Consider the following 16,457-nt stretch of genomic DNA (forward strand, 5'->3'; position numbering starts at 1 on the left):
GGAGTAGATAGTAGGGGGTCTGTTGCCCAGGACCCACATGGTATTAGTGTACCTTGACGCCACCGGAAGCTAGGGGTTTGACAGGAGGAACGCCCCTGTCACACCCCCAGTTCCTGATAGGATGAAGGTCCAAAGGTTTTTCCAGGCACTGGAGTTATTTCTGGCGCTGTACGGTGGCGCTTGAAGCAGTTGTTAGCCTTACATTATTACCTGTAAATGCTGGCAGTAAGATGGCAGCATTTACAGGTAATTATGTAAGCCTAACAACTGCTGCAGGAGTCACCATATGCGGCAGAAATATCTCCACTCACTGCAACGTCGGACCTAAGTAATGGCCGGCATTTCTCCCATTGCTTGCTACCCGCCCAGCGGACGCCTCACCGCTCCATCGCTGCCGCCACCTCAGGGCTCTGTCCCGAGAGCAGTCAGACAGCATTGTGTGCAGCCAACCACCCGCATGTCAGCTCCATTACCGGCGCTCCCCTGCTGACACCTGGCAATGCAAACGCCACCAGCTGCTTCACTGCTCCGTCGCTGCCACCGCCTTAGGGCTCCATCCCCAGTGCAGGCAGACATCTTAGCGCTGCCAGCTGCCTGCATGTGTGCTCCGTTACCGGTGCTCCCCTGCTGCCACCTGCCAATGCTAAGATTTGCCCTCCCTGCTGGCCAGCGTGGGCCGCCGCAGGCGAACACTGTATGCCTTTGGTAGCTGTCTTCAGTGCCCTTCCAGGACCCGGTGACGGAGAAGTACTGCAGCCAATCAGGGAGAGGGGGCGTCACCCCATCAATCTTGACTGCACCAGGAATCCCTGGTGGCATCAAGATACACTAATACCGACCCACACTGCTGAGATATCCTTTGAGCCGGTGTGCTCATGAACTGAACTGATTTCTGCGGGAAGCAGACAGCACAGTTCCCACTGCAGTGGCCAGGCTTGGTATTACAGACTAAGGGCTTAAACAGATGGGAGCATGCTATGCAGTGTATTAGCGCATGAACCGTTTTTTTTGTTGGTTATTTAAACTCCGCGCTTTTGCACGCTAGTTTGAAAAAGAAAAGAAAAGGGAAGATAGGTCCTGCCCCATCTTTCTCACATGTAGTAAAACTAAGTGCGAGAAAGATAGGGCAAGTCCTATCTATTCTCGCACGTTACTATCCCACTAGTGCAAAACAAAACCATTGAAATCAATGGTTTTGTTTTGTCCTGTTTTGCGGCCTTGATCTTCATGGCCACAAACCAAGACTAAAACACGCCCATGTGTTTAAACCCTGAGTTCCAATTGAAGTGCATGAGAACTTAGCCTGTAATACCAAGACAGACCACTGCAGTAAAAACGAAGCTGTCTGCTTCTTGCAGAAATCATCTCAGTTCATGAGCACACCAGCCCAGAGAACAGCTGATCTGCGCAGTGAACCATGAGGATCTACTATTGATGGCCTATGCTAAGGATAGGCCATCAATAGAGAACTGGAAAACCCCTTTAAATAACTGTCCTGCACACATTTTCATAATATAAGATTTTAAGTTGAACTAAAGGGCACTGCTAAGACAAACTGAACTTTTAAAGAGAAATATAATTGTAAATGAGGAAGCAGTGGTAGCGCCATCTCAGATAAATAAAAGTTGTTTTTTTTAAATGTCAACTTTGTAAATAAAATAACCAATCATTTCTAGTTTTTTCCTAATGTCCTCTTCACTAAAATAATAGCAGATTTAAAATTTCTACAAACGTGAAATAAACTACGTAAAGTTCTAGTTCTAAGTAATATCCTTATTCTTACATTCTGGAATGATATTTGAATGTGTAGGTTATGTCCTGTATACAGTGATACGCTTTAACAGAAGGGATGTCAGAAGGTTTCCCCATGCCGGTAATTCCACGCAGCTGGCTGCTATGAAGCTAAAGAAGAATATTTTTAATAGGATGCCATAACTCATTTATACAGCAATCTATGCATGAGTGTCTGGGCTAATCACAGACAGATGGGCATGAGATTACTATCATCATCACTCACATTAATAAAACCAACTGCTTGGATGCAAGTGGTTAATGGCGCCCAAGGTCAGATGGTGAATGGCGCTTTCAAATGAACAAGATCAAATAAAAGTTTTAAGCTGTTATCTTAGAATGTGTATAAATACAAACCATTCATGGGCAATCCGAGCTGCATCATAATGAAGGGAGTTATATTGTCTAGTATTAATCAGGAACCTGCAGGGTTTCCGCTTCTAATACGCTCCAGCTTTTATTTTCACAGCTAAGATGATAAATGTTGGTGATACTGTATGTGACCCAACATTTTATGCTGCAGCTGTAGATAACGGCATCACCTTCTCAGGACCTCCATAATTTTAGCTTAGGTTTCTGTCCCTCATAATTGGTGTGCTGTTTGGTAAATGCTACCTCTTTTGTTGCATTGTATTAAAAAGTGGCATCATTTTATTGAACTGAAATGCCTCCAACCCAGCAAATATATCAGTATTTAACCTGCTTTCTCTGTATATGCAATACGTTCCCCCCAAGTCACTGATTCCTAACCATATTATCAATGACAAACCCTAATTAAAGGGAAACTGTCAGCTCAAATATGTTGTTCAAACCGCAGGCATCGTGTTATAGAGCAGGAGGAGCTGAGCAGGTTGATATATAATGTTATGGGGAAAGATTCAGTGTAACTTGTATTTTATTCATTTATATCTCTGTTCATTCTGAGCTGAACAGTCCAATGGGCGGAGCTATCAGTGATTGGCAGCTATCTCTGTAGTCAATCACTGATAGGACCGCCCATTGGACTGTTCAGCTCAGAATGAGCAGAGATCTAAATGAATAAAGTACAAGTTATACTGAATCTTTCTCCATAGAACTATATATCAATCTGCTCAGCTCCTCCTGCTCTTTAACATGATGCCTGCGGTTTAGACAGGATGTTCAAGCTAACAGATTCCCTTTAAATAGTTCCACTCCCAAGGAACCACTGATCTAATTGTAACCTCAAAGAAAATTGATGTTGAGGTGGTAAATCACTCTATAATCTATACTCTGGTTGAGATTTGTGTACCTGGGTATTCACTGTGCATTTGCGCATTTAAACAATCGGTCCTTTTGCGTCTTTTTTTTGCATGTGTAAGTGCCCTGTGTATTTACGTGTGTGAAAGACCTGCAGAATAGCTAAAATAAGAAGGGAATATGACATTTTCGGTTAGCTAAATACTCTCCATATTATGGGACCAAAATACACACACACCTGTGTGAAGGAGCCCTTACTCTGAATTCACTGATGAAATCCATCTACAAAGAAGATACGGCTTTTTAATTTCCCTGAGGGATCATTAGATTATTGTTGCCCTCATAAACAGTCAGAATAATCCAAATTACAATGAGTACAAATAAAGGGAGCCATCTTCATCTGCCATCAGTGTAAAGATGCCCATACATTCGCAAAAGCTGTTGTTAAACTTCTGAATGTGTCCCAAATTCCCCATACACATGAATGTTCAGTTTGGTCCAATGTTCATGTACAGAGTGGAGTAAGCCACTCTAAGATATCTACAGCTGAAATTTATCTCAGGGGAGAACAAAAGGATCAGCCATTAAAATTCAATGTGCTCTATCTTTCTTTCGGCAGATGGAAGAAATCCACCTTGCCACACACTGGCTGTGGGCAATCTGAGGTGGCAGCACCTGGGAAAACACGTTTTTCACTCTTAACCCCTCCAAGAGGGATTCCGGTTTTGCTGCAGGGTCTCCAAGCCGTTACACACACAGATAGTCCTGGTTGTGTGGCTGCTGATGCTGCACTGGGCCTAGGCACCGTACCTGTGGTCTGAACAAGGTGCAGTCGGGATACAGATAAACGTCGGGACTGGTGGCACACGTTTATAAACGAGGTCCAAGCCAAAAGTCTGGATGAGCAGCAAGCAGTAGCAGAGTCCAGACGTATAAAGCCAAGGTAAGGGAGCTAGATGTCAGGAGAGTCAAAACAAGCACTAGTCAATATTAGGAATACATTGAACTTGGGCTTTGTCCCAATGGCAAGGAGATCAAATCCTTAGGCATTCTCCATAGAGGGAGGATGCATAATATAGCAGGTGTGGGCTGAGGATTGTTGGAGGTCACAAGCTGGCCCTTTAAGAGGAGCAACAGTAAGCATGCATGAGCCCTACGGGCAGAGATCCATGAGCTATTGGTGACGCAGGAGTGCCACACACCATATGATTAGTGGCAGCATCCACTCGCAACCCACAGAGCAGGTGAGAGGCGAAGAGACACAGTAACACTTTCTTTCCCCCAACATTATCTGTCAGAGGAGAGTTGGGTGGCCCCAAAAAACATGCTATAGTCACCTGTCCCACCAGCATCGGTGAGTTTGGGTGACTTTTCCTTTAAGTGCCTTAAGTCTCTGTCCTAAAATCCAACCAGCATTTTCGTACAGTACATAAACATTAAATACTGAAAATACATTTTTTTAAGTAAAAAGTGAAAACCTGCAGTGGATAGCTTTTATATGATAGCATACCAGCAGACTAAAGAAGTGTGGGTAGACTACAAGACTGGTGTAATCAGAGGGTCAGGATGCTGCTCTGTACATCCATGCATGCCATTATCAAGGATGGAGTGATTTGTCCACCACAGAAGTATCAATGTCATAAAATGACAAAATACCTACTACATGCATGCAGGGCACAAGTACGGCATCCCTTATGGACATCATCAACACATTAGACCTAGGCGTAACCATTGTCTGCACTGGACAAATCTAAATATGTATTACTACACCAAGGTCAGGAAGGGGCATGGGGCATGAATCTATGATGTGATCATGCAGGCCGTGGCTGACTACATGACGTCATCCCGGCTCAATCTCCTGACCGCAACTGGCGTACTGCAACAATAACACAGAATTGTATCTGGATTCAGTAATGTCAGTATTATTGTCAATAATGGAAAAAAAAAAATAAATTAATAGAGAACAAATATGCTTAGTAGCGCGGGTCTCCAGTGCTTTGCTGGGTTCCACCTATTTATATTATCCATTCCAGCTAGCTGTTTTGGAATTCTTAGCACATACTTTAGAGCTGGTAAACTTGTTTTCCCATGTATTGGTACAATAAAAAAGAGAAAACCATAGTTATCATCTAATGTTCTGCAATGGTCACTAGGTTCTACAGTATCTAAATGTTACAATATTACATAACTCCCATAACACTATATGTGCAGGCGTATTTATTTTTGTACATTCGCTATAAAGAACAGAACTGCTCTTTGTTTCAAAGGGGTCAAAAACTGTACCGATCCCCTACATACATCTGTGAGAAAACTATTTTCATTACTTCTTAAATGGCGCAACTAAACAAGTTATAATACTAATGTTGAAAACTGTAGGTGACTAGAAAGTATTACATGCTATCATTTAAACCTCCTAGTGTAAAGTTATTTTAGAGATACACATTTAGGGGGGAGTTGTAACTAAAGGTGGGATATCAAGCCACTCTGCTATGAGCAGGGCATGTATATAGGGTATGGGCGTGGGTTGTGTCCAAGCTTCCCGCCAATCTTCCATTTATCACCCTTTCCAATGGCTTGGTGCTAAATGATTCAGGCTGAAAAATCCCCTTAATATAAAACAGAAGCATGCATCAATTTCCTTATATATGTGTATGTGAAAGCTGATTCACGATTCTCTTATATATAAGGGCTACTGCCCATGTACAGATATTTGCTGCAGAATCCGCGGCGGGCATCCGTACTAAATAGCGCCCATAGCATGTTATGGAAAATAGATTCTTCCTGTACACTAGTGGAAACCAATTGCAGTTTCTGCAAGCAGAGGTAAAATCGCAGCACGCTCCATTTTTGTGCGGATTCCGCACTGATAGCTTCCATTGAAGTTAGTGGAAGCCGTCCGATCTGCTGACCTTCTGCTATCACACTGCAGAAAGGTTGTGGATTTTGCGTTATCGCTAGGCGATGACGCAGGAAAAGCGGGAGTATAAAAAAACAACTTGTACTGCGCATGTCCGACGGTTCGCCGTGCGGATCATCTACAGTACAAATGAAAGTAACAGGTACTAGCGGGCAGGGGATAAATGGTAGATTGACGGAAAGCTTGGACACAACCCACAGCTATAGATTTTAAATGGAGAAGTAGGGTGCATGCTTGGCTGTTACTCCTCTGCGGTCTTGAAATGGGAAGGGGAGAAAAGACTTAGATCCTTTGCTCTGAAGATTTGTGGGATCAGAACCACATTAATCAAGAATTTATAATGGATAGGTGATAAATGCTTCAGGCTGAAATAGCGTTCAATGAGTATTCAAGTTCAAGTAGTAGGGCAGCTACAGAGCGTCTGTGCAAGCACACTTGCCTCATCACAATGTATTTGTGCAGTGAACAAGGATGATTTGCCCGTGTATCCGCACAGTGTACTGTTCTTCTTTGCGCATGCAGGGCCTGTTCATATGCACACGCAACACACCTCTGCCCTGATTTAAACGCCTAAGTAGGCTTGTGAGGTCCAGATGTGTTCTTTTCTTTGTAGTCTTATGCAGTGTTTCATGCATGCCCTTGTGTATTGCGTTCGCATTTTCACACCTCAATTAGACTTTTATCGGTCCCTTTGGGGGGCACATATGCAGAAAGATAGAGCAGATGCTATTTTTTTTGCGCAACTAAAATGCGCAACAAAAAAATCATAGAATGATAGAGTTGGAAGGGACCTCTAGGGTCATCTGGTCCAACCCCTGCTCAGTGCAGGATTCACTAAATCATCCCAGACAGATATTTGTCCAGCCTTTGTTTGAACACTTCGATTGAAGGAGAACTCACCACCTTCTGTGGTAACCTGTTCCACTCATTGATCACCCTTACTGTCAGAAAGTTTTTTCTAATATCTAATCTGTGTCTCCTTCCTTTCAGTTTCATCCCATTGCTTCCAATCTTTCCTTGTACAAATGAGAATAGGGCTGATCCCTCTGCACTGTGACAGCCCTTCAGATATGTGTAGACCGCTATTAAGTCTCCTCTCAGCCTGTGGATGTGCTGTGTCCGTATATATTGGACAGCACACAGATTGGTGTCAGTGTGCTGTCCCATTTGGGCGCAACTTGCATAACTAACTTTACGCTAGTGTGCCACCAGCCTTAAAGTGGTAAAAGGGTGGCCTAGGAGACTTCTTGGAGAGAATAGAGAAAACTGGCAATATGCATAGTACGGAACATATTGGAATTTATTTTTTAAAAATAAATATTAAAAGAAGGGGTGAAGGGGGATGGAGGCTCATAATAAATTGTGACTTTGAACTTACTGGCCACCTTAACTATCTTACTTCTTCAATAAAATTGTATCCAAGAGCGATGGCAATAAAGGACTAATCCCACTACTACTTATTAAGATTAGTAGTAGTGTTTATCATTAATAATTAACATACATTGGGACAGATTCATTGTTGAAAAAGCGCCACAAAACTGCCTTATGGACTTTGCACCGTATGCAGAATGTGTTTTAGACACTTTTAGGCCAGGCTCACACGACCAGATCAGATTCCCCATGCAGGAGGCCCGCAATGGATTCCGTCTTCGAGCCCTGCGTATGCCGCATAATTGTATTGTGTACGACCGCATACTCACGCATGCGGTCAGGCACAGTACAGCTTTTTTTGTTTGTATTTCCCGCGCTATTGCTTAGCGATGACGCAGGTACCTGCAGTCCATAAGCAATGTAATACCGTATGGGCTGCAGGTATATCCGCGAACGTAGAGCGCAATGGGCTTTATGGTTGCGGATTCCGTGGTAAAATAGAAAATGCCAAGTTTTATTTTCCACGAACAGATTACGCAATTCCGACCCACTAATTGTGAGCGGAATTGTGTAATCCAATGTGTTTGATTGAACTGCATATTACCACGAATCATACGATCACGGAATCCGCAATTCAAATCAGGTTGTGTGACTCCGGCCTTCTTAAGGTCAAAAAAGGGGTTTGGCTTTACTGGAAAGGGTATGTGGCTTAAATGCAACCTCATGGGCTAAAAATGCACCAAACGTTTGATTCATGAACTGGCGTAAAACTAAGCCAACTAACAGGTGGTATAAACTTAGACTAAACAGGTACAAAATGGCTATTGCCTTGCTCGAAGTCCCAATCTGTGGACCCAGGCTATTTGTAACATGTCTGAAGTTAAATGCAAATAATGGATTTTAAGAAAGATCGTCGAATGCCTCAAGTTATCCTTATTTCATTGGTATTGGACTGTTTTTCACAGCAGAGCACCACTGAGTGATATACAGGTGTACCCTCCATTGAATACTTTTGACAGATGCAGCATTGACAATCAATCTGTTCTCTATTTGTACATTAATGGGTGGTAAACATAGACTAGACAGTCTAAAGATGCACCAGCATGGGCCACTGTGAGAAATCTGGCACATTTTATGTTTTGTCTAGTCTAAGGGTGGACACTCTCTGGTGTTTTATTCTCTCTTGTGCTGCGAGAGCAAGTGAAAAGACTCGCCTCGCAGCACAAGAAAAATGCTGGAATATCGCCAGTGTTTTCAATGGGGCCAGCGGCAGCAGCGTTAGTCCCATTGAAAACATAGGGAGAATACCGCAGACAGCTGTGGCAGGAGTTTCCTTCATCCCTGCGGGGATCGCAGAAGTGCGGCATGCTATCCCATTGCTTTCAATGGAGTCGGCGCTGCTGCCAGCCCCATTGAAAGCAGTGGTTTGTGGCAACCCCCGCAGTATGATTTTTGAGGAAGGGCTTGAAATATAAGTCCTTCCCTGAAAATCATCATTAGCTGGATAAAAAAAAACAAACATTTACTCACCTCCCTAAGTCCACCCTAAGTTTGCACCGTCGAACTACTATATAATATTATTAGACTGGCCCAATTCTGTTCTTAATGTTTATTATATAAATAATAAATCTTGTTATTTGTACAATGCCAACTTATTCTGCAGCCCTTTCACATAATTTATTTATTACCCCGCCCAGCAAGCTGAATACTCATTTTACCAACCTGGGAAGGATGGAAGGCTGAGTCAACCTTGAGCCGGCCACCTGAACCATGCAGGGATTGAACTCGCAACCTTCAGGTCGTGAGCGAGAGCATAGAACTGCATTTTTGCTGCCTTAACACTCTGCGCCTTAAAGAATCTTTCCTTGAGAAGAAAGTGTGGTGACTAAATTCTCCAGCAGGTATGATTCACTGATGGCTCCAAATATTCTTTGGTTTTTAGATCACACCTTAAAATGTTTAAACTAAATTCATCCTAAATTCCTTTTCCATAGTATTTTATTTAAAAGATTATTTCAGCAGTGAATACTTAGAAATGAATTCTATAACATCCATATATAAGAGATGGCACCTGCATATTAAGCTGCTTTGAGGATCGATGTTAAACCGCATGAGTTTCTAGAGCTTGTCAGCAACCAAAGTTAAAAACACTTTCGATTGCCCGTTTTATTGAGTGATGACTGTAGTAGCCAGATTACAAAGTTGCAGGTTGCAGTGTTTAGATAGATCATCTGGGCCACATACCAGGCAGTAGACAGACAGTTAGCCAAACGCTGCACTAGAACATACTATTGAAATAACTTTATTTCTTTGTCTATACAGCTTCACGCTGGCTTGCTCTGCTGGAGTCATGTTAGATGCCAAGGCATGGTCTAAAAATATCACTTTTTCCTTCTGAAAAGTTGGCAACTCTCTGTTTGCCAATCACAGATGCCAGCACTTCAGGGCACATACACAACGATTACAGTGAATAGTTCTGGCAATGTCTAGAAAAAAGACTAGGCCGAGTAATAAAACAGTAGCAGCATTAGTCTTTTTATGATGCGTTTGACTGGCGGAAGAACTCTGAGCAAAGCTCTGCCGTGGAGTTAGCTGCCTCAGAACAGCCAACCGCTGATTCATTTTGCAGGTGCTTCGAATTTTGCACATGGAAATCAAGCAAACCTGTTTGCCTTCTTCCAGTAGAGAAACAAGGTACAGATCGTTGGGCTCGTGGAAGAAGAGATTTAGAAAAGGAAGATAACACTGAAATCTATAAGTGGAAGTGGGGTATATTTTATAGTACAAATATGCTTATATGTAAATGATATGTCACTTATTTACTAATATGGAATAATTAGTCATTTCGTACCTGCAGTAGTTGTGATCTCCCAAACCTCCCTCACCATTGGGGTATTTCAAGGTATTGTATGGATGCTGAAAGGTCTCGTTCCAGAAGAGGCAAGGCTTCCCGCTGTCTAAAGAGGTCTGGTTTTGGGTTCCTCTGTAATCAGCTCCGCTGACAGTGTAGCATTCTAGAAAACACATACCAAGAATAATTTAAGAAAGTTTTTTCCCACAATAGTTATTACATAGTCATTTCCACAGGTATACAAGCTCTGTTCACACCTGCATTGGAAGCTCCGTTCAGAGCCTCCACCAAGGATCCAACACAAAATCTCAGATGTAATTGAGGAGCATGCTGTGCTATGTTGTCCAGTAAAATGCCAGGTGGTGAAGCAAAAGCCCAGTGGACTGCATTATAGCCAATGGGGTCCATTGGCCATGTTAGTCAAGTGTCGGGTCTGACACTTTCGCAATTTTTGCTGTCCCATAACAGAGCCAAACTGCTAAGATAATAACATAAATGTGAAACCAGCCTAATTACATATCCTGCATAATTGTATCCCTTGCAGGAAACATCAAACATGTCTAAAAGGTGTAATTCGCCGATAGTATTCTGTAGTTATGGAAGAAAATTTGTTTGTCTGACACGTGGCTTAGAAAAGCTTTAGCTTTCTGCCTTCGTCTGCTCCTGGTAATATTGTGTGATTCTTCACAGAGAAGTACCATCTGGGTTGTCAAGGAGAATCACATTTGTGAGGTATTCAAGTTCATCAATATCCTAGTCCCGGAAAACCCTTGAAGGGGCATTCATATGTCACTGATTTTCTGCAGGTTTTGTTGAATTTAGTGCAGATCTCACCTTTTCAATTGAATTTAAATTAAAGGGGTGAAATCTGCTACCAATCTGCTACAAAATCAGCAATGTGAGAACGCAACCTGAAAGTGGTTGTCTCTACAACTCCTATTGATATGGTTTTTTTAGGGCACATGAATATATAGAGGGCAGTTTCCTGCTCATGGCGTCTTTAGCTGAGCCAGAACAGAAAGCCAATAATAATAAGCAGTGCCGTCTTATGAACTACAAGAACAGTTGTTCAATAGCAGCACATAATACTACATTTCCCCTGTAACAGCTGCAGGACGGAAACTTCACTCTGCAAAGTTGGCTGGTTGCTGGGGGTCTCTGAGACAACATCTTTAAGTGATTTTTATCTATCCCATATCTATCCCATATCTTTCTATCTATCTCATATCTATCTATCTATCCCATATCTATCTATCTATCTATCCCATATCTATCTATCTATCTATCTATCTATCCCATATCTATCTATCTCATATCTATCTATCTATCTATCCCATATCTATCTATCTATCCCATATCTATCTATCTATCCCATATCTATCTATCTATCCCATATCTATCTATCTATCTATCTCATATCTATCTATCTATCTATCCCATATCTATCTATCTATCTACCCATATCTATCTATCTATCTATCTATCTATCTATCTATCCCATATCTATCTATCTATCTATCCCATATCTATCTATCTATCTATCCCATATCTATCTATCTATCTATCTCCTATCTATCTATCTATCTATCTATCTATCCCATATCTATCTATCTATCTATCTCATATCTATGTATCCATCTCTCTCTCTCTCTCTGGGTCCCTTTACATCAATCCATCTAGAATTCTGTTAAAAAACAGCAGCATTCTACATTTCCTGTAAAATGCTGGCTGAAACCCGTACATACTCTATTACAGTCTATGGGGTCTGTTCTGTGCCATTTGCTTTAGTCATAAGACAGATCCGTTCAGCCCTGCCCGTTTTCCTGCTTTAGCGCCAATGTGAACAAGCCCTCTCTTGCACAAAAACACCGTAGACTGTACAAACGGTTGTATAAAAGATATTTACTGATGTTTTTAAACTGTTACATGTAATCTATTTCTACTGAAACATTCTCACAAACACGGAGGCAGAAAGGATTCTACATGTATAATTAACTGATTTCAGGCAAGACAATATTCCATTGCAATCAAGAAGTATAAAGCTTCAGTCAGATACCTTGGAATTTACATCCATTAGTATTTTAAAATATATGATTGGGACTAAAGAATCTGAAATGTCAGTGATGACAACCCCGACTTCAGAGTTCTGTAATGTTTATAGCACAAAAAAGTTTATTAAAATATATCTACAGTTAGGACATTCCAAGTCTATGGGCTCATACTATACCTACTTTCCCCTTAGTCTACAAATGGAGGCACATTAAGGTATATATGTAATCTTATAAAATAACCCGTGGCATGTCTTAACATATGTCATACTACTAGAGATGAGCGAACGTGTTCTTCCGAGCTTGATATTCGTGCGAATATTAGGGTGTTCGGGATGTTCGTTATTCGTAACGAACACCATGCGGTGTTCTGGTTATTTTCACTTCCTTCCCTGAGACGTTAGTGCGCTTTTCTGGCCAATTGAAAGACAGGGAAGGCATTACAACTTCCCCCTGTGACGTTCAAGCCCTATACCACCCCCCTGCTGTGAGTGGCTGGGAAGATCAGGTGTCACCCGAACATAAAAGTCGGCCCCTCCCGCGGTTCGCCTCAGATGCCGTGTGAGTTAGATGAGGGAAAGTGCTGTTTGTACCGGAGCTGCTGTAGGGAAAGAATTGGTAGTTAGTGTAGGCTTCAAGACCCCCCAAAGGTCCTTATTAGGGCCACTGATAGCTGTGTGTTGGCTGCTGTTAGCAGTGGCAATTTTTTTTCTCTCAAAATCGCCTCTGCAGACCGTTGCACCTGGCATTAGGGACAGAAGTGCTGCATAGGCAGGGAGAGTGTTAGGAGTGAGTGTAGCCTTCAAGAACCTCAACGGTCCTTTCTAGGGCCATATTTATCCGTGTGCAGTACTGTCCAGGCTGCTGTTAGCTGTGCTGCATTTTTTTTTGCTTCTCAAAATCGCTTCTGCAGAGCATTGCACCCTCCATTGATACTGCAGGGAAAGAATTGTATAGGCAGGGCCACAACACAGTTATTATTCATTGAATATATGCAGTGCTGCCTTTTGCTTGTAAAACAAGTGAAAATAATTCTATTTGTCCGGCCTCTGTCCGTCCTAACGCCGGTGGACACGTGTCGGCTGCGTGTGCAACCTGTAAAAATCATACGCACCCAGCTACGTTTTACTCCTGGCTTCGCCATTTGCTTTCCTTAATTGGGAAAAAAAATACCTGCTCTGCCACAGTTAATAACTCTGCTACCCTCACGTTCTGTGACACATTAGCAGGGACACAGCACAGTTATTAAACTTCTCATGTTCATAGAATATACGCAGTGCTGCCTTTTGGTGCCAAAAAACGGAAAATAATTCTATTTGTCCGGCCTCTGTCCGTCCTAAGGGCGGTGAACACGTGTCGGCTGCGTGTGACACCTTTAAAAATCATACGCACCCAGCTACGTTTTACTCCTGGCTTCGCCATTTGCTTTCCTTAATTGGGAAAAAAAATACCTGCTCTGCCACAGTTAATAACTCTGCTACCCTCACGTTCTGTGACACATTAGCAGGGACACAGCACAGTTATTAAACTTCTCATGTTCATAGAATATACGCAGTGCTGCCTTTTGGTGCCAAAAAACGGAAAATAATTCTATTTGTCCGGCCTCTGTCCGTCCTAAGGGCGGTGGACACGTGTCGGCTGCGTGTGACACCTTTAAAAATCATACACACCCAGCTATGTTTTACTCCTGGCTTCGCCATTTGCTTTCCTTAATTGGGAAAAAAAATACCTGCTCTGCCACAGTTAATAACTCTGCTACCCTCACGTTCTGTGACACATTAGCAGGAAAACAGCACAGTTATTAAACTTAGATTATTCATTCACTAGAGGCAGTGGGGCCTTTCGTTTTCAAAAAAGGGAAAAAATTATATTTGGCCTGCAGTCTTGCGCCAATTTATTTCCTGCCTGTGAAATCAAATCACTGGTAATACAGCATGCTGAGGGGTAGGGGTAGGCCTAGAGGACGTGGACGCGGCCGAGGACGCGGAGGGCCAAGTCAGGGTGTGGGCACAGGCCAAGCTCCTGATCCAGGTGTGTCGCAGCCGACTGCTGCGCGATTAGGAGAGAGGCACGTTTCTGGCATCCCCACATTCATCGCCCAATTAATGGGTCCACGCGGGAGACGGTTATTAGAAAATGAGCAGTGTGAGCAGGTCCTGTCCTGGATGGCAGAAAGTGCTTCGAGCAACCTATCGTCTACCCGCAGTTCTGCGCCGTCCACTGCTGCCAATCCGAATCCTCTGTCTGCTGCTCCTCCTTCCTCCCAGCCTCCTCACTCCACTACAATAACACCTGCTCAGGAGCGGGAGCACTCCCAGGAACTGTTCTCGGGCCCCTGCTTAGATTGGGCAGCAGCGTTTCCTCTCCCACCAGAGGAGTTTATCGTCACTGATGCCCAACCATTCGAAAGTTCCCGGGGTCCGGGGGAAGAGGCTGGGGACTTCCGCCAACTGTCTCAACAACTTTCTGTGGGTGAGGAGGACGATGACGATCAGACACAGTTGTCTTGCAGTGAGGTAGTAGTAAGGGCAGTAAGTCCGAGGGAGCAGCGCACAGAGGATTCGGAGGAAGAGCTGCAGGACGATGAGGTGACTGACCCCACCTGGTGTGCAACGCTTACTCAGGAGGACAGGTCTTCAGAGGGGGAGTCAAGGGCATCAGCAGGGCAGGTTGCAAGAGGCAGTGCGGTGGCCAGGGGTAGAGGCAGGGCCAGACCGAATAATCCACCAACTGTTTCCCAAAGGGCCCCCTCGCGCCATGCCACCCTGCAGAGGCCGAGGTGCTCTAAGGTCTGGCAGTTTTTCACAGAGACGCCTGACGACCGACGAACAGTGGTGTGCAACCTTTGTCGCGCAAAGCTCAGCCGGGGAGCCAACACCAACAGCCTCACCACCACCACCATGCGCAGACATATGATGGCCAAGCACCCCGCAAGGTGGGACGAAGGCCGTTCAGCGCCTCCGGTTTGCACCCCTGCCTCTCCCCCTGTGCCCCAACCTGCCAATGAGATGCAACCCCCCTCTCAGGACACAGGCACTACCGTCTCCTGGCCTGCACCCACACCCTCACCTCTGCTGTCTTCGGCCCCATCCAGCAGTGTAGCTCAGCGCACCGTCCAGCCGTCGCTTGCGCAACTGTTGGAGCGCAAGCGCAAGTACGCCGTCACGCACCCGCACGCTCAAACGTTAACCGTCCGCATAGCAAAATTCATCAGCCTTGAGATGCTGCCGTATAGGGTTGTGGAAACGGAGTCCTTCAAAAGTATCATGGAGGCGGCGGCCCCGCGCTACTCAGTTCCCAGTCGCCACTACTTTTCCCGATGTGCCGTCCCAGCCCTGCACGACCACGTCTCCCGCAACATTGTACGCGCCCTCACCAACGCGGTTACTGCCACGGTCCACTTAACTACGGACACGTGGACAAGCACAGGCGGGCAGGGCCACTACATCTCCCTGACGGCACATTGGGTGAATTTAGTGGAGGCTGGGACCGAGTCAGAGCCTGGGACCGCTCACGTCCTACCCACCCCCAGAATTGCGGGCCCCAGCTCTGTGGTGGTATCTGCGGAGGTGTATGCTTCCTCCACTAAAGCACCCTCCTCCTCCTCCTCCTCTGTCTCGCAATCAAGATGTGTTAGCAGCAGCATGTCGCCAGCAGTCGGTGTCGCGCGGTGTGGCAGCACAGCGGTGGGCAAGCGTCAGCAGGCCGTGCTGAAACTACTCAGCTTAGGCGATAAGAGGCACACGGCCCACGAACTGCTGCAGGGTCTGACACAGCAGACCGACCGCTGGCTTGCGCCGCTGAGCCTCCAACCGGGCATGGTCGTGTGTGACAACGGCCGTAACCTGGTGGCGGCTCTGCAGCTCGGCAGCCTCACGCACGTGCCATGCCTGGCCCACGTCTTTAATTTGGTGGTTCAGCGCTTTCTGAAAAGCTACCCACGCTTGTCAGACCTGCTCGTAAAGGCGCGCCGGCTCTGCGCACATTTTCGCAAGTCCCACACGGACGCTGCCACCCTGCGCACCCTGCAACATCACTTTAAGCTGCCAGTGCACCGACTGCTGTGCGACGTGCCCACACGGTGGAACTCTACGCTCCACATGTTGGCCAGGCTCTATGAACAACGTAGAGCTATAGTCGAATACCAACTCCAACATGGGCGGCGCAGTGGGAGTCAGCCTCCTCAATTCCTTTCAGAAGAGTGGGCCTGGTTGGCAGACATCTGCCATGTCCTTGGTAATTTTGAGGAGTCTACCCAGGT

The 16,457-nt window shown here is 44.8% G+C and overlaps 1 protein-coding gene across 1 annotated transcript in view; it reads right to left on the reverse strand.

Annotated features, from left to right (window-relative positions):
* Positions 1 to 16,457, reverse strand: part of KREMEN1 (kringle containing transmembrane protein 1) — a 158,635-nt gene that overhangs the window by 67,417 nt on the left and 74,761 nt on the right. The window contains exon 2 of the mRNA XM_066603192.1: positions 10,149 to 10,311. Coding sequence (XP_066459289.1) covers positions 10,149 to 10,311 — 163 coding nt within the window. The remainder of the gene's footprint in view (positions 1 to 10,148; positions 10,312 to 16,457) is intronic.

The sequence above is a fragment of the Eleutherodactylus coqui genome, chromosome 5 (genome assembly GCF_035609145.1).
Source record: "Eleutherodactylus coqui strain aEleCoq1 chromosome 5, aEleCoq1.hap1, whole genome shotgun sequence".
Taxonomy (NCBI): domain Eukaryota; kingdom Metazoa; phylum Chordata; class Amphibia; order Anura; family Eleutherodactylidae; genus Eleutherodactylus; species Eleutherodactylus coqui.